Source organism: Anas acuta, chromosome 1 (assembly GCF_963932015.1).
Source record: "Anas acuta chromosome 1, bAnaAcu1.1, whole genome shotgun sequence".
Taxonomy (NCBI): Eukaryota; Metazoa; Chordata; class Aves; order Anseriformes; family Anatidae; genus Anas; species Anas acuta.
In genome coordinates, this window is record NC_088979.1 from 54588675 (window position 1) to 54607536 (window position 18862).

The following is an 18862-nucleotide window of genomic DNA, read 5'->3' on the forward strand; positions in this document are numbered from 1 at the left end:
GATATTTTCCCTACCTGCTAGAGGTAACAAACCATTCTAGCCAGCCAATTAAAAACACCCCCCACCAGAAAGAAAGAAAAGAAAAAAAAAATCACCTATTTGGCACACTCAAAATTGAACCCTGAAATCCTGAAACCTAAATTTCTCAGGAAAATCTCAGGGAGGATGGGAGGGAAGCAGATCCAAAAAGCAGTTAATGAAAAACCCTTCTATTAGCTTAAATTATGGCTAATGGGCTGTTTGCTAATGAGTTAGTAGATTCACTTTTTTTTTTTTTTTGACTTATAGAGCATTCAAATCAAGGCTGGTTCAGTCTCCTTAGAAAAGCAACCTATACTTTGCTACTCAGCAGACCTTGATAAGAAAACTCAAGTTTTGCAGAACAGCTGACCCTGCATTGCTTTTCATGTTTTGACTATTTAAATACAGACTTGGGTAATAGTTTTCTGAACGTAACCAATGTTTAAGGAGTTGCATTTTCCTAATATTAGGAAAATCTACACATATTACTTAGAAGGAGCTCAGCAAATTGATGTCGTCATTTAAATGAATTCTTTTTGTACAGAAGTGGCAAGACATGCTTTTTTCCCATTAAATTCTGTCCAAAAATATAGTAACACATTCTTTCTTTAAAATTGAAAGAACAAAAATAGATTTTTCTTCAGCTAAGGTCTGCTTGAAACCTTGCCCTTGAAAATAGGCACGATTGGAGAACTTGGAAAAGAATTACTGGTAAAATCAAAACACCATCAACTGTGAGCATCTTACCTTTAAATAGGATCCGTAATATTTAGTTACATATGGACTGTCACATTGACTCAGCACTGTGATCTCTTGTTGGATGTCTTCTATTTCGTCTTCTGCTTCTTCTAGATCAATAATTTTTATAGCAACCACTTTCTGAGTCCGATTGTCAATTCCTTTGAAAACTTCACCAAAAGAGCCCTTACCAATTTTCTCCAGTTTTGTAAACAGTTCTTCTGGATCTGCCTTCAGAGTCTGTTAAAAAATAAGAGAGAAGTTACTAAGCATTTGTAACACTAAAATGAAATGTGATGACTTTTTAAAGGCAGCAAGCACTTTAAAAATTCTACATGTTCCAATTTATCCAGGTACTCTTTTTTTTCCATCTCCATAATTAATGTGTTCTTTCTACACCTTTTATATGCACATATTGCAATATTTATGCTTCCCTGTATATGAAGTACAAATTTATCACAGTCCCTGTGACAGGGATTTACCCTATCTGGCATGAGAAAATGGTATTATTGCCCAAGAAAAAGAAATTGAGATAAGCTACACTGAGAATGAAAAATCCTTCCAAAGATTTGGTTTCTATTAAAACTAAGGTCTGTCAAATACCATTACCAATGAAAGTAATCCTTTCTGCTGTCCCTTCCTCTTTAAACTGCTTCCTTCCCAGGATGCAGGGACCTATTCCTCTGAGATTTTCACACATTTCATCCTGTAAGGTTTTCTGTTCCCACTCTTCGATGCACTATTTCCTTGGTTGTTGTGGCAAGCACTTCTCTTCAACTTTCTCCTACTAAGGATCACCTGTATGAACTGCCATAATTCCTCCTTATTCTTGACCCCAAGAATCCTTATTCTGGACTCCTTATTATCGACCCCGAGTTTTTCCTGGAGCAGGATTTACTTTATTCTATGCATTCTATGTATTATTGGTATAGGAAAAGGCTCTTACTAGACAAACACAGTCATGTCTAAATAAGCATTAAGCTGAACAATTTATACTACTTAGACAAACTCTGCAAAAGCATAAACGGGTAACTTAGCATAAATCTCTAAATGCCTACAGACAAGTGCTGAGCCAACACTTTCTCTTCAACAATTAAGCTGAGCTTATCAAGCATTTCCCACCTATCCTTCTATTTCTGCTCTCCTATCTCAAAGGTTACATCATGAAACCTTGCAGCCCCAAGAGGCAGATCACCCAGAAAACGTTTTAGTTTGCCCAAAGCTATGAGCCACACAAGTTTCACAGCTCAATTAGGTGTTTTGAGGACCAGATAGTTGTGTCTGAGTTCAGAGATAAAGCCACTCATTTCTTCAGGCGGTGCGTTTGGAAGTTGTGAGGAGTTGGGAAGAACTGGTCCTGTCTTGAGCTTTTTATGATCAAAATCTTATGGCCATCTTGGAAAATGAATGGTTTGATAATATCTGGTATTAATACCCTGTAAACAGTATTGTATTACAGTAAGATCCTTCTCCAAGCTCCTTGTGAAAACATTTATTACTATATATACGTATATATATGTAGTAATAAATATATGTATAGGAAGGAATGTATATAAATAAGTATATATAAATAGGAAAGAGTATGTACATACCTTCCAAAAATCAGAGCTTTTGTAAACGCATTTTTTAGTTTTAAAAGTTACCACTCCTGAACTTTGTTCGGAGCCCCAGGAGGTAGGAGCTGTTCAAAAAGAAGCTCTCTTGCTGTGTGAGAAGGTCCAAATTTTCTTCCCAGGCGACTTAGGTGTTTGAAGAGAGAGCCTTAAGCTGCTGGCAGCCTGCGTTTATGGAAAACTACCAGTCGGGCTCTCCTTAATGATCTGCTCTATTTCAGAAATGGCCAGATCAGGCCTCCAGATACATAACGAGCTGCTTGAATTTGCAATTACATGAGCGGCCAATTCCCATTCATTTTTCCGAGATAACATCTGGAAAGGATTCTCGCCAACTTTTGTTTTGCTTCTGCAGAGCCTTCCAACAGAGACAAAATATTCAAATGGCTTTATAAATATTCTCTCTATGCGACTGAATATAGAGAAAAATGCTTTCCATAGGTCCTGTCACTACTCTCTTGCTGACTCTTTGCAGGCTTTCGCTGAGCTTATGGCATTTTCCTACTAATATTACAAGCATGGTTAGTGGTGGTTTGGTTTCTGTTCGGATGGCTTCTCACACTTCTCACACCGACCACAACCACCCCTTCTCAGCCTCTGGCTTGTTTAACCACGCAGAAGAAAGCCCTTCATTTCTCATCACAAGCAGCGCCGTCGTTCTCACCGTAATTACAGTAACCTCTCTGTACTTGCTCCACGTCGGATTCATTACTTCTGACCTTAATTAGCCAGAAAAATATCTTGCACTTAAGGTGAACTCTTCCGGGCACTCTGCTCACTTATCAGCATCGCCCACTCCTACCGAATAAAGAGAGTCCCAAAATACTCTGAGACCAGATTTGTTCAGTCTGGCCTCCTGGCTCAAACTCGCCTCTCCCCATCCCCCTGGGATTTCCAACTAATGAGCACCCAGCCTCTTGCAGAGGGTCTTTGGAGTAATTCACACTTCTGACACCCTGCACTTCATGCTGGTTTGTTCAGCAATTCAAATCCTGAAGGTCACACAGATCTTCAGTACTAGCCTAATTTTTTCCCCCCTTTTTTTTGTTTCTTCATTGCCAAGGCCACATCTCCATCACCAACAGTCAAGAACAACCCTGGAGAAACCAGCAGCATCATCCCCTGCCATCACCTGTCCAGTTCTCCCCTCAAAGCCAGCACTACATACATAAAACCAGCTGCATTGTAAGATGTATCTCTAATTCTACCACCCCTGTAGCTCAACAGAAAATGTTACTGAAATCCAAGTTAGTTAGATCAAGTATACACATCTAACTTTATTCATAACCATTCTGACCCAAGCCATAGCTTTAACAGGAGTCCTTTTCCACATCGCATCCCAGTTCTTTTTTCTCATCTCCTATTGTGAAAGCTTATTCATTCAGTTATTATTATTATATACTTTTTTCTTTAACCTGCAATAATTCCAAGCCATCCCCATGTTCAAGTTCTCCAATTATTTGGGTAACTGATTCCACTTGCAGATCTCTGGTTTCTCAATGCCTGCTTTTATAGCAGACAATTGCCTTTCAACACCTCTTTCCTATGCTTTTAATTCTACAAATTTCCAATTAATCACTCCAGTCCTCTCTCCCTATCAAGCCCAAAATACCATCATCTAACCAGGTTTAGAGATTTCTGGTGAATATGAAATACCCCGTGGTGAACCGGCTTGTGACTGCTGGTGATTACTGCTGTCTGCTTCCATGCTTGGAGATAAAGATAACATGGTTTGAACCTTGCTCACACGTGTGCAGAGAAACCTGGATACGCACTGTAATGCAGTGTTGCACACAGCGAACCCTACAAAATCATTAAGGACTGGAGAAACGAATGGAATAAAATAAAAGTGAACATAAAGAAATCCATCCACATAATCACTTCTGTCTCTGGAAATCCTTGAGCAGTAAAATTGTGGAAGTATGCCATGGAAGTATTGCAAGTTACCCTGTTCTTACACTTTTTTTCTTAGACATCTATTCCTAACCACCACCAAAGCCAAAGCACTGGACCAGATGGGCCTACAACCTGACCCCATTCTGCTGATAACACTGTTAAATTATCCACATCCAAGTCAGAACTTCAAAGACAAGCTAAAAATCCACAACAAAATAATTATATATTAAAATAAAAATAGAAATAAAGGGAAAAAATCCACAACAAAACAAAATTGTATGCTTAAATGGTTTCACAGTATCGGGAACAACTGCTTACAGGAAAGAGAGGCCTTGAGTTTTGCTACACAGCATTTTACCTTTCTCAGAAGCTGCTAAGTTTTTGCTTTCCACAATATATACACGCATATCGTATATATGAATAGCTGATATAAAACACAAGATCATTTCCTGTAGTTGGTGGGAAACTGCAATAAGACGGGGGCAGGATGCCATAAACTCTGCCATGAAACTTCAGTGGGTTATAACCAAAGGGTGGGGGGCAGGGGTGCTCTAAAACCTTGCATCTCTCAAACGCTTGGGTTGTTGAACATAAATGCAGACAAACACAGCATGCATCACAGTGGCCTCACGAACACAGCTGTTTCCCAGTACAACTCCCTTATAAACTGTTTTCTAATCAGATTGGAAGAGGTTTTAAGCGGGGCTAGGGGGGGAGATGCCTATCATAACAGTATTCTTCATCCCCTGTGCAACCCCTTTTCCACCTACTTTCAAGGAAACTGCATTTATCTGGGATTCAGCATACGAAACTTTTAGTTCTTGATCAATAAGATGGATCTCCAAGACATGCTTCCAAATTCCCAGTGAACTAGTATCATCTTCTGGGGTCAATGTCCCCTGAAAAAAAGTCATGCCTTAATGTCATGATATCCTTCATTCAGAAAGCAACTTAATGTACATCCTTAAGAGTTCAATGCCAAAATTAACAGTTGCCTAATCATAACCTGTTTGGTTTTTTGTTTTTGTTTTTTTTTTTTTTACAAGCATTCAGAAAGAATACATTTTAAATAAACATGAATTCTAATTTAACTAGTTTCTCAAGCTCATCCTGCATTTTTAATAACGTAGCATTTTAATACCATAGCTAGGAGCTTTCAGAAGCTGTGCTCCTCCCTCCCATCCATCACACTATTTAAAAGTAGATTGCTGCAGCTGAAGAAATCTCCCCGTGCCTTCAGCACGCAATGAAAACATCAGATAGCACCAGCAGACACAGCGCTGACATCCAGAACGCCTTTTAGACACCGAGTGAAAGACAGCTAAGGAAGAGCCTCGAAGAAGAGCTTTATAACAATGCCTCTCCCTTGTCTGCACTTGCTCAGATCAATCACCCACAGACACTGCGAGCATCACGCCTCGCAGGCCCTGCTATTGTTTCATGCCAGAAAGTGGTGGCTCGGGTGGAAATTCCCAGCATTGTGACCCATGGCTGAATAAATCTCAGTAATACAAGCTTGGAAACTTATGTTGCATTAATACTAATTGAGAAAAAGAAGAAAGAATTAGTTTTAAGATCTATAGTAATCCCATAATTTGACGGGAGACATGCACCTATTCTATCATCTGACAAGACACCCCAAATGTCTCTTAATAGGTGCCTAATAACACAACTTGAAAGAGAATACGAGTACAAGCACTCCCCAAATATTCCTGATTCAAGGCTGACTTTCTACAGCATTATATTAATACAGAATGAACACACGCAACAGCCTGAAGCCTCTGCAACCCGAAGATTTATTACTCTCAGATCTGCTCTTGTCCACCAAGAGGCAATGATCCACACACAAATACTTCCAATAAACAAAGTATTTGTTGGCTTAGGAAAGAAATCACAGAAAAAAAAATATACATATATATAGTCTATTCAAAACACCTCTTCAGAAGAAAACTACGTTTATCTGACTCTGCAACTCGACATCCTGAAGATATACAAGAGTTTGATTTCAGGAGACACGGCAGGGAGGGACATGGTAGGAAAAAAATAAATAGGTTTTAGTGGTAGCAGTTAACTTAGGAACACCATCATCACCCTGTGCCAATCATGATGCAAAGCTCAATCAGGCATACAACCCAAAAATATCGGCTTAAAGGAGTACCTCATTTTGTCAAAATGAAATTTTGACTTTTACAATCAAAACCAAAATGTAAGTTTTTAATAATGAATTAAGAAACCCAAGCAGAAAATTGTTCTGGGACTGGTCATGGAGTATCAAGTCACAGAATCATTTCCTTTTACGTGAAGAAGAAATTTACTCTTGATACAAATTTCTCACTCCACACCCCAAATTCAGTAAATGAAGTGGTGTTTCCCAGTTGCAGTGGGTTTACGTGGCAAGGTTTTGGTGGCAGGGGGCCATAGGGGTGGCTTCTGTGAGAAAGATCTAGAAGCTGCCCCATGGTAGGTAAGGGCCCCACTGCTGACCAGAGCTGAGCCAATAAGCGATGTTGTTTGTGCCTCTGTGAGAGCAGATTTAAGACAGGGAAAAAAAAACACTGCGCCACACAGCAGCTGGGAGAGGGAGAGGAGTGAGGAACAGCCTTGCAGGCACCAAGGTCAGTGCAGGAGGGCAGGAGGTGCTCCAGGCAGGCAGCAGCAGTTCCCCTGCGGGCTGTGCAGGGAGAGGCCCCTGGTGGAGCAGGCTGTCCCCCTGCAGCCCATGGGTCCCCCATGGAGCAGATCTCCACACTGCAGCCCCCCCATGGGTGGAGGAGCCCCTGGTGGAGCAGGTGGATGTGGCCTGGAGGAGGCTGCGGCCCATGGAGAGCCCCCCAAGGAGCAGGGGTCTGGGGGGAGCTGCCGCCCACCCGTGGGGGACCGGTGCTAGAGCTATTTACTTGTTCTGGAAGGCCACCTGATGGGAATGTGCTTTTCCTGTTCAGAGGCTGCTGACACTGGTGTTGAGACACTAAGAGGATAAAAAGGTGAATGTGGTAACTGATAAGGGCATCGAGCCATCGTGGCTGTGACTGATACCAGAGCAGAGATGCGAAACCAGATTTTGTAAGCTCGGCCTTTGGAAATGAGAGCACCTCTCCTTACTTCCTCTACCTCTGTATAAACACCCCACCCTGCCTTTTTATAAACATTTAAAATTAAATAGATATCTGGAAATCCCATCTGAAATGGATCACTCCAAAACCACAGAAGGGCTGAAGCAAGGTAACAGATTCAGGCAAGTAAGGATTCACTCTTGTCAATCCTTATTGCAGGAGCCGTCTTCCTCAGGCCTTCAGGTCTTTGTGAGGGAATCTGTCACTTTTGGGGCTGACTGCATCAAGTACCTCAGACCCAAACGCCACAAGAAGAGAAGATCAAAGAACTGTAGAAAATGAGAAAATCTAAGTTCACCTGCTGTCATTTTAACTGTACCATAATAAAACCCAAACTGAAGTTTCACCCTGCAACGATGACTTGCTAGGAAGCTTCCCCAAGAAGTCATCCACAGCATGTCCAAAGGAAACCAGCTCTCACTCCTCCACTTATGCTCAATGGCAAGATTTTGGGGGTGTAGGAGAAGAGAGCTCAGTAGGCACACATTCACTAGAAGCTGCTACACGTCTTCTCAGTATAATAGTTCCACTGTTGGTGTAAGAGTTGACTTGTCTAGAAAAACTCCAGACAACTGTTGCGTAGCCTTGATGCAGCATTTGACCTAAAAAGCCAGGGGACGTCAACTCTGTTCCTGCAAAATGAAAACCTTTCTGTCCTCGTGCTGAAGGACCAAGCTTAAAATACACCACTGAATCCCAGACATCTGTCCCCTGGGTATTTTACAACAGGTTAGCCGTAACCACAATGATCCAACGATCTTTCAAATAATGAACTGCTGCAGGTTACTCTATCAAACTATCACTTAAACAAGAGCAGTGAGCACAAACCTTCAAAAAATTGAAATTGGGGAAAAGTGATCTCCCATACACGTGCTGCAGACGCAAGGCAGCGGAGGCTGCACAGCCTTTTCAGAGCCTTCAAAGCCCAACGCTTTGTGGTTACCAAACACAGAGCTCACACACAAGACAGCTACAACAGTTTATTGTAAAAGGAGAATGAATTATAATAGGGAAGACAGCAATGTGCACAATGTGTCAGAGCACAAGGAGAGCCATGCTGGATCAGAACACAGCATCCTGGAGGCCCCAACACTTTCTCCTGCAGCAGCTGACAGCGAACATCCTGGGATAAGTGCAAGAACACACAAGTAAACATCAGCATTTTCCAAAACACTCTTCCAGTCTGCAGCAAATTTACAGTTCAGACACTCACTGAGTCAGAAGTGGTGCCTTTACACTTAGCAGCCCTTCATTTCTATTCATTTGTCAAGTTCTTACTGAAATCTAGTTAAAGTTTTAACTAGGGTTTCTTGCAGCAAGGTGGTGTGATTTTATTATATTTTAATTTAGATTTTGGATAAAGAACCAGCAGTTCTTGTACTGAGAATGAAAAATGACTTTTTTTTTTATGGTATACTAAGCACTTTTATTATTACCAAAAACCTGAAAGGGAGGAAGATAAAGAAAAGTTGCATCATACACAAGAGGCTGTGGCTTCAAGATGATGCAATTTTAAAAGCACATTCGGAATTTTATGAATGTGGCATATGGGCACACCTAAAAATACAAACCAATCTTCTCAGAAAATGTTTTTTCTGGAAAAAAAAAAAAAGTTCAGGGCATTTCAGGGCAAAGAAAAAAAAAGGGTTTTTTGTTTTGGCTGTTTTTTTTTTTTTTTCCCTTTAAGAAACTGAAATAGGAAAGGTGACACAAAATAATTATTTCTTATCAGTAATTCTGCAGTTCATCAGTATCCATGTCCATTATGTCACATAGGTTAATTTGGAGCTCTTATTCATGTGAAACTCTTTCTCACCTGTATTGCAGAAGCACAGACAAGTATCACACCTGGAGTCACTCCAGCTGCTGCACTGGACTGGCTGAACACAGCAAAGTGCCCAAAAGGCACACACCATCTATGGGCTTCTCTCACTTCTCCAGGATCTGACGTTGATGAAGCCACTTATCTTTCCTCAGCAAGAGTTCCCAAAAGTATTCTTCTTGTTAAAACCATAATGTATGGTTCATTTTAAAGGAACTTCACAGTCAGAGTTACACAAAGAGATGAGGTTAAAAAAAAAAAAAAAAACAACTGCTTTTCTAGTTCTCAAACTTCAGAAACAAAGGAAAACAGCAACAAATCAGACATAGCTTAACCCCAAAACCTTTTTAAGTGTGGGAAGAGAGGAGAAAGAGGTTTAATAACTATTAATTTTAGCATTTTATTGCTAAAGATTACATTAAAACTGCTGGCTGCCAGATATCTGACAGCTTGATGTACTGCAGCACCGTGTTCTGCAGCTTCAGCCCTTGAGCTTCTCTCTGCAAGCCTACATATCCTCAGCTTTCTGGTTCAAGGCACTCGTAACAGGCTTCAAAGTACATTACAGCCCACCAAGCACCCATACTACTGATTTATGAACACGGTATTTTGTTATTTTAGGTGGTTTCATAAAGAAACTCTAGAAGCTTACCACAGCCTTGAAGCGCAGGCCGGTCTGGTCTGAAAGTCCCTTTTACAGGTCACACACGCTTTTTCTGAGCCAGCCATGCGAAAATATCACACGGTACAGACAAGCAAGCATTTTTCTTAAGTCAGCTGTGTAAAGCAGAGAGGATGAAGAAGACTTTCTGACAGTTTAGTGGTGATGCCCCTGCGTGCCACACACTCAAGCGCCTATCGGCACAGAGCCCTTAAACTAAGGGTAGTACAAGCATCGAGTCCAAACTTATTTGCACACATTGAAAATTAGGTCAAAACCCAGCTCTGTTTCTATTCTGGTTAGAACATGCCCGCGTCGCAGCAGACAGTGAATCTTGGATTTGACAGCCTTCCAGCACCATCCCACATTTCCTCCACAGCTTCTCATTCCTTTGGCTTACTCCCTACCCACTCACTTTTCATGCATCACTCTTCAACCATCAATCAGATATGTTGTTCAGAGAGAAATACATTAATCCTGCGTTCCTCTGCTCTGCTTACACACTCCTCTGCTCACACCAAACGGTGTAACAAAGCGCTACCCCTGCAGGTGAGTTTTTGGGGTCAGGAAGTTCCTCTTGTTCACAGTAGGATACAGATTGGTCTCTTGGACAAGCCACAGCAAAGGACATGAGAGAAAGCTGCCTAACTTTCTCACTGACATTGTTTACACCATTTGTTGCAGAAGCTGGTAGGTGGGGAGAAAGGATCACACTACAGAAAGAGAAAACACAGTCCCATGATTTGGACAATTTAATTATACCTCGGAGAACCGAGCTCTATTTCTCTCTCCTACCGAAGCCACAAACCATAAACTTTGTCTTATTTAAGCAGCTGCCACGCATAGTATGTACCTTAATATTTCAACATTTATCTGCAAATAGAGCCAAAAAGAATCATGTGCTAAAAAGAGACCACTATAAGATTGCAGTATACTCTGACAGAATGGAAATGGATCTAGGCATCTTGAAGTGGGGGCAGAAAATTAGCAAGCAGCTTCTGTATTGCTCATGGATTTTAGGCTTCTACCTATCTTCGTTTGGTCTTTAACAACGGTGTGAAAAGGACACAGTGAAGTTCCCAAACAGTCACGAAACTCTAATAATAATACATTAAAATTCATGAGAATAATAGCACTGTCCTAAATAAAGAGATTGCAGTAAAACCCCAAATTACACGCACTAACAAAAAAATCCTGACAGCCTTACAGATTTAGTAGAGCTCATGGTATTACAAACTAAATAACAAATTAAACCAGGCAATAATAATAAAAACATGGGTCCTTCGATTATGAAATGCCACATATGGGCAGTACATGCGTATTGCTGGAGTAACTCATTCTCTTACTTCCCAGCCACTCCAGATCTGTCTTTTCTCAGCCTAAAATACCGGTTCTGTTTCAAAATAAGTACCAGAAAATGGAACATGAATCCAGCCCTTCGTAAAGGAGGAAAACATTACTTCCATGTGTCTCAGCAATCAGCAAGGGACTCGCATTTGGAAGGTGAACTCGAGCACTCCGCAGCAGTACCTACCGAGCAGCAGAGCAATCGGTTCAGGGCGAGGGCCTACAATCCTCGGTTTGGCATCCAGTGCCAGCCTGAGCATACAACTCAGGCCATGCCTATGAATATAACATTTTAAATTCAAAGCCTCAGGTTATGCAAAGACCTGAGATTCACGAGGCAGAATCTGCTTTGCAAAAAAAAAAAAAAAAGCACGCAACCCCAAGTAAGCCAATACTTACACCAAACGAAGCACAAAACCTTTCGGTCCAGGATGCCAAACACCTTTACCTCCCACTCCTAAGTTTTCCTTTTGGATGTCGGGGCAGGCGAGCACCCAACACGATGTGGGAACGCTCAGAAGAGCACGCAGGCACTGATGCTCTTATGGCTTTTCTGCCAGCAGCTTGCGTTTTGCAAGCAGCTCAACCGCCAGAAAACCACACTGGTGGTTTAAATATATACACGTAGACGTATATAGATATCTCGCTGCTGCACAAACCCAGCCAACTCCGTCAGGTGAGGCCCTGAGGGCCAAGCACAGCCCCCAGCCACCCACCCAGCACCACCACCACCCAGCCAGTCCTACAGATGACCACTGCAGCATGGGCTGAAGGTCAACATTTTCGGGCCCTGCTTTCCCCTCTGTTGGCATCAGCGGGCTGGAAAGCCGAGCCTCGCGGACTGAAACAACAGGGAGCACTACTCACTGGCTGGAGGGAGGGGATTTTTTTTAAGAAAGAGGCAAAAAAAGGCAACGAGACGCATCCCCCTGCGTGCTCCCAGCAAAGCGGCGGCTCCGAAGGGAGGGACCCAGCAGGCACAGAGCTCGCTGGCAGCACAGCACGCCTTGTTCCCGGGGGTGTCGCGACCCTACACCCCCCACACACACCCCATAGACCCCACACACCCCACACGCCGCCATTTCGGCCCCCGCCCGCCCTTCACCTGCATGCCCGGCAGGCCCGCCTGCACCGGGGAGTGGGCCATGGCGGCGGCGGAGGCCTCGGGGAGGGGGCCGGGGCTCCTCAGGCGGCGCCGGGGGCCGGGGCTGAGCTCATGGCCGCGCTCGCACACTCCTCCTCCTTCCTCCTTCCTCCTTTTTCTTCCTCCTCCTCCTCCTCCTCTCCCTCCCCCCGAGCCAGCAGCAAAGGGGCTGTCCCAAGCGCCGGCTCCTCAGGCGCCCGTCACGGATGCAACAGCGGCTTCCTCATCCCTCCTCCCATTGACCCTCCTCCTCCTCTTTCTCCTCCTTCTCCTCCTCCTCCTTCTTCTCCTCCTCCTCCTCCTCCTCTTCCTCCCCCCTCACGCACCGCCCGGGCTTGCATCGCCCCCGGGGCTGGGCGAGGCTCCCCCCGCCAGCCCCGTAGCGCCGCACCTGGGCTGTGGCTTTGCGGGGTTTGGGAGCTTTTAGGATTTATTTATTTATTTTAAAAATTTTATTCGTTGTTTCCGGCAACTAAAAGCCCCGCTTCTCCCCTCCCAGCCCCGTCTGGTGGGGCCGAGCAGGTGGAGCGAGCTGGGAGCCAGCCCGCTGTGAACGAAGGGAGCCGGGCTGAGGCGATGGAGGGATGGATGGAGCCGAAACCCCAGGCTGTGCCGGCTCCTCCTGTCTCCCCTCCGGGAGGAGGCTTTCAGAAAGGTCACGGCAACGCCAGAGCTCGGCTTCAGGAAGCACTTGACTTCCTGTCAGGGCTTCTTGCAAAAGCAGTGAGCCAAAACGGCAGCCTGGGTGTTTGGGCAGCGCTGGCGAAGGGAGGAAGAAGCGGGGCGGGAGTATGGGTCTCCCCCGCACCAGAGAAGTCCTGGGCCTGGGTGAAACCTTGAAGAACTTGGCCATACAACACTCCCTGCCCTTGGCCTCCTGAGGCTGAGGTTTGACTGCTCCTCCACACGTTTTCCAACAGGAAAGGTCCCCTCCTTCTCCCCCAGAAACACCTAGGTAGCTCCACAAGTACCTGTCAGGCAGTGGGACTGGTTCTCAGTCCTTTCAGCCAAGCTAAAGGAAACCACCTCTACATAAAGTGCTTTTCAGTACTAATCCACCAGAGAAGAGCCCATACAAATCTCTCAACTGCAGGAAGAGCTTTAAAATATAAACAGATCTCTTTGGGTTAGACATAAACTCCCTCCGAAGCTTTTTCTTGTAGCTAAGATATTCCTTGTTGTCTTGACAGGCTGATCTATCACTGCACAATCCTATTTTCCTGAAACTTACAGAACCGTAACTGATTTGCACCCCTCAACCAAGCCTGAATAAAATTAGTTAACAGCCTCATACAGGCACCTGTATGTACCTACACACCGACTGTTCCCCTTTGGAATAAGACTACACATACCAGCTCTTGAGTACAGTGCAAAATGGAAAGGATGATGGGTAGGAGTTGTGTGGAAACTTGAACTACTAGGTATTTTTTATTAGTTGTTCTTGAAGGACTTACTAGTTTCCGTAATGCTGGCATGGCTTTTAAAGTATGCCTTTTTCAGCTTCAGAAAATATAAGAGTGCTTTTACTGGTTACTAGCATGTAATGTTGTAAGAAATATACTGCCTCAGTCAAAATCAACTATGTCATAAGAATTTTTATGAAAATTTTCTACTACATTGATCTCCACCTTAAGGCATTTTTATTATTTTTATTTATTTATTTTAAAGTAGAGCTATATTACCTCCATGTTTGTTGCACTCTTTGTAGCAAATGTTTTTAGCTTGCTAGGAAGAAATCTAGTTGAGATAAAGGTGAACTTTTTTCTTTCTCCCATGAATACCTTTGAGCTACATCACAGAGTGTTAAAAATCCTCATTGAGAAATTGCCAGGTACAGTTTTGATTTGATCTTTTCTGTATAGTTATCACAACACCGATTTTATCAGCTGCCTTACTTTTTCTGTCTGAGCACATTCAATGCAGAATGAAAAGATGAAGGGTATAAAACTAAGCTTTATGTTTTGTATTTTGAAAGGTATAGAGCTATTATTTTCTATCCATTAGTATTCTCTTTGGGACTTAAATAATTTTCATAGTTTCCTAAGGAACACAAACTTAAGTTGCTAGAGTTGTTTATGTTTTACCTTGCTAATTCCCTCTCTACTTTCATTTTGTAGATTCTCTAGCTCAAGGCTCATAAGCACAGAAAGTTACCACGTGCAAGCTGCTCTGAAGTAACTTTCCCTATGTAAGGTCCTAGCCCAGGGCCACTGTGAGGCCTTTTTCTTGCTTGCATGCCATCACCGAGTAAAAATCACGGATTTACTTTATCTCAAGGTTATGCAGTTCTGTATTACATGTTCAGCAAGACTGTGCCTGAAAAAGTGATTGTTTGAGTGCGGGGAGTAAGCTCTGTGAGTGATTTTGCTTGTTGGAATCAATGGAGCGGATTCAAAATACAAATTCTACATCATAAACCAGATACTGGACCATGTTAAATTCCAGTGGAGTATGAGGAATGTCCAATTTCTGCCAGTTTACATATCACATAGTGCATTTTATGTTCCCAGTACACTCTGGGCTTGGAGAAATTTTAGCCAAAATATTTTGAATGTAATCTTAAAACAACAATCATGTTTCTGTTTGTTGATAGTTTGTAAATGCTGGTCTTTCATTTTAAACTTAAGCTCCTTCATTACAGACTAAGAAACAGAAGCCTTGCATTTTTTCACTCCTTTTCTCAACCCTACCTGAGAAAAAATGTTTTTGTGTATTCCACTCCGAAGAAGGGCTGCTCTTGCGGAAATCTTTATTAATTATAGAATGATAGCATGTTGTGACAGCCTGCCATTCCAATACAATGACAGAGACTTCAAAAATAAACAATTCTTATTAATAAAGTGGTTCTCTGTTGTCTCTTTTTGAAGCCAGATGTTTTCAATGTGCAAAGATTCAATCAATTTATGTGTTGACTTCTCAACACCCAGTTTGCTTTCAACTTGAAGCAACGCTTTGAATATGCAAAGAATTTCTGCTTCGCTGGTTACAGAAGATGAACGTTATAAGAGAAGAATATAATTGCATCACTGCACTGGCAGTGACTGTGAACTTCTTTTTATAAACTACCTATGAAGAAGAAACATTGTCCTTTTACCTTTCTGACCAAGACCAATATTTCTTCTCAAATGAGAGATGTAAGACCATTGATGTTTTCCAAAAATAAAGATGTACCCGAAACAGAGCTCTTTTAAAATTCATAGTGTACCATAAATAAGTAACTATTCCTATTTTGAAAGAAAAACACCACAGAAAAAGTGCTGTGGGTTATACCAGCTGGGCTATTTGTCTACAAAATACTGCACGCGGGAAATGTAGCGGTGACTAAGAAGGAGGAACAAGTTTTCCTGAGGAAGAGAAGAATGAGCAGGTGATGGCATTGCTTGCAGTAGCAAATGGCTGCAGGATCACAGCAGCTCCCAAGCAGATGGGGTTGCCTTTGGGCACCCTGTATGGCAGCAGGGGTATCCTGCCATCCTTGACGTGAGGGCTGAGCAATTAACCAAATCATAGCACCATGCTGTTCTCTGCTAGGCTTGCTGGTGTTTTGTTTTGTTTTCCTTATTATCTTTATCTACCATCTTCTGGATTTCCTGTTTTCTTTTGCTACATTTCCTTGACTGATCAATTTCTTGGTAAACTCTTGTAACAACCGGTATAAAAATGTTATTTCTTCTCTGAATTGTATATACCAAATTCCTAGATTTATTATTATTTTTAATTACTATGCTAATAGCCCGATGGACTATCTACTTAAAATGAAATTCTTGATAGCTTGTCAGTAAGGTTCCAGTGTGAACACTTACATTCTAAATGGATGTCACCTGTCTGCATCAAATAATGCAAAGCAGCTTTATCAAGGTTCTTCACAAATGGACCTGAAAGACCTTAAGTGGTCCTGGGATTAAAGGGGAAATCCTCACGTGGATCTGTAGCTGGTAACAGGTAGGAAAGAAGAAATAAAAGCATTTCACAACAGAGGGCATTGCCGGTACACTGCCACAGGAATCCATCTGGGACCAGTGTTGCTCGACGTATCCGTGAATGATCTAGAAAGGAAGCTAGAGAGAAATGGCAAAACAGTCTGACATTGCCAAGAATCATGAGGTAAAAACTAAAACAAAGTGCAAGGAGTTGGGGAAGAATCTCAGAGCGACTGGCTGCTGAGTGACACACCAGCAGATGGGAGTTCGGCATTGAAAATATACAGGGGGAAAGAATGCAGGAAAACAATTTACATTTACATACTGTAGTTCCTAGCAATCGAGAAGGAAATCTCAGCTGTCACTGATTTCAAAATAGTCAAAAGAAAAAAAAAAAAAAAACAACCTATATTAGGAGTTACTAGGAAAGGAATAAAGAATAACGGAGACAATATTGTTATCCCACCTTATAAATCCATACTGCTCCTACAGACCGTTCTGTATCTTCTGTTTCCAAAACAACACTGTCTGGTGGAAAACAGAAATGGAAAAAAATGTGATCAAAGGGTCATAAAAACCTCTCTACATGGAGGAATTAAATATATTATGTCTCATTGGACTAGGAAAGAGACTTTTCTTGGGGGCGGTAGCATTCTATAACTTCATAAATGACCTGGAGAAAATGACTAAGGGGTGACTGTACATTTTTTCTCATAACAAGAACTATCCAAAGGAAACTTTAAAATAGAGAAATGAAGGTAGCAACACAAATGAACAGTGAGACTCACTGCCACAAAATGCAGGAGGGACCAAAAATAAAAATATTTTCATTTTAAAATGTTACAAATTCATGGAAGATTTGTTCCTATGACAGTAACATGTTAGAAGTCATTTGTTCCTAACTTCCCAAATGGAAATCTGTAGTCTTTACTGCGACAAATTAAAGAGAGCTTTAACTTTTGATAAATCAGTCTACTAGAAGAGAAGAAAAGTAACAGGACTCTGGAGAGCCCCAGTAATGAAATCAAAGAAAGAAAGGCTTTAAGCACCACTTGCTCTGTCTGGACAGCGAAATAATCAAATAGCCTACCCATACAGCCAGATGGGTCCCATCCCTTCTCATGTGATTTTCACATGGACATCGGGAACAGTATTTCTGTGGATCAGAAGAAATAAAAATCTGGTGTTTTGACTTGGGTGAGGACAGGGTTACACTCCATATTATTCAGTTGGTGTCCTGACTATAGCTGAATTGGCACATTACCATTTATTCAAAAAATAAAAGTTTAAAAAATTAAAGATATTTGCATGGTGAAGGTTTATTTACCTACACTTCACAAAGTGAAGGTGGCGGGGGGCTCGTGTCCCATCCATGTCATTAGGCCTGGTTGCAAGGGGATCTCCTCGGCTGCGAGTGGGGGCAGCTTGGCTGAAAGTTGTAACAGAGGTCAGACTAAGACTTCAGTATTTTTAATTCATTAATGTTCCAACATCTCTCCTCTTCCTCCCCCCAAATATTTACACAGATGTGTTGTCCAGGACCGACATTTTCCCTGCCGCCAGTTGTGTTTGTGCCACAAAGGTTTCAATTTTTAGTGGAAAGAGGATCCCTTCCACAAAGCTCATGATAGAGCCTGTCTTCCTCTCTGATGACGTGCCAACAGCAGCCCTGTGCCATGTATTTATGGCAGCAGGGCAAGCTATGTGGCTTCAGAAGCACACAGATCCTTCTGCAACTCTACGAGGATGTGCATTGAAGCTATGGGACAACAATCCATCTTGTCAGAAAATGATTTTGTCTGTTACAGATTTATGTTTAAAAATGGCCTTCTTCTTTAAGCCTCATAAGCACTGATTTGAGAGAAATAAAAAAAAAAAAAAAAAAAAAGAAAAAGAAAAAAAAAAAGTTTAATAACTTTTTATATTCCCCAAAGAAAAAAACAATAATTTGCTAAATTTGTCTAAAACGTGCTGCTATCAAATATTTGGCTTCCTGTGGTGGTATACTTCATATCTTTCATATAAAATTGCAGGTTTTTGAGATTCTTATGAATAGGAGAAAACTGACTTTCTTGTAGTCCTGAGAATCATAATGGACAAGCAGGGACGAGGCAGGAAATGGAAGAAGCATCCTGAGTGTTGCACGCCCTTTATTAATAATGAGCAGAACATAAGTGCCTGAAAGTATCTTAGTATTCCAGACAGGCAATTAAAATTACATAGGGAACTAGAGCTCATTAAGAAACCTGAGATTGATTATACTGCACGGTGCCTCTGTCCCCAAAGAGCATCATTTCATTAAATCTTGCTTTTTATAAACTTTTCTCTTACCCCCTTGTCACAGAAGCCAAGCATACACAAACAGAAGGCATACCTTCTGTATCTGCCTCTCGTATTTCACATTTAGTAATGGAGACATCAGTTCTTATCTCAGATTAATGCCTGTGTACACAACAGACTAGCAGAATCTCCGGGCTAAATGGATGCATTAAGGGTGACCTTATAATCGTGGTGAGATGCTCTAAACTATAACTCTGTCCCTAGATGGTTCATTTCATCACAGATCTAAAATGTTTGCTTGCAGGCT

The 18862-nt window shown here is 42.1% G+C and overlaps 1 protein-coding gene across 2 annotated transcripts in view; it reads right to left on the bottom strand.

Moving 5' to 3' along the window:
• STK24 (serine/threonine kinase 24) overlaps positions 1–12599 on the bottom strand; it is a 51647-nt gene extending 39048 nt beyond the window's left edge. The window contains exons 1-2 of one of the 2 annotated variants that reach the window (XM_068677415.1): positions 12317–12599; positions 769–999 (exon numbers count right to left, since the gene is read on the bottom strand). In XM_068677415.1, coding sequence (XP_068533516.1) covers positions 769–999; positions 12317–12358 — 273 coding nt within the window. In that variant the 5' untranslated portion in view covers positions 12359–12599. Of the gene's footprint in view, positions 1–768; positions 1000–5038; positions 5064–12316 lie in introns of those variants that run through there. The other variant, XM_068677414.1, reaches the window with a different exon arrangement.
• Positions 12600–18862: the final 6263 nt, after the last annotated feature.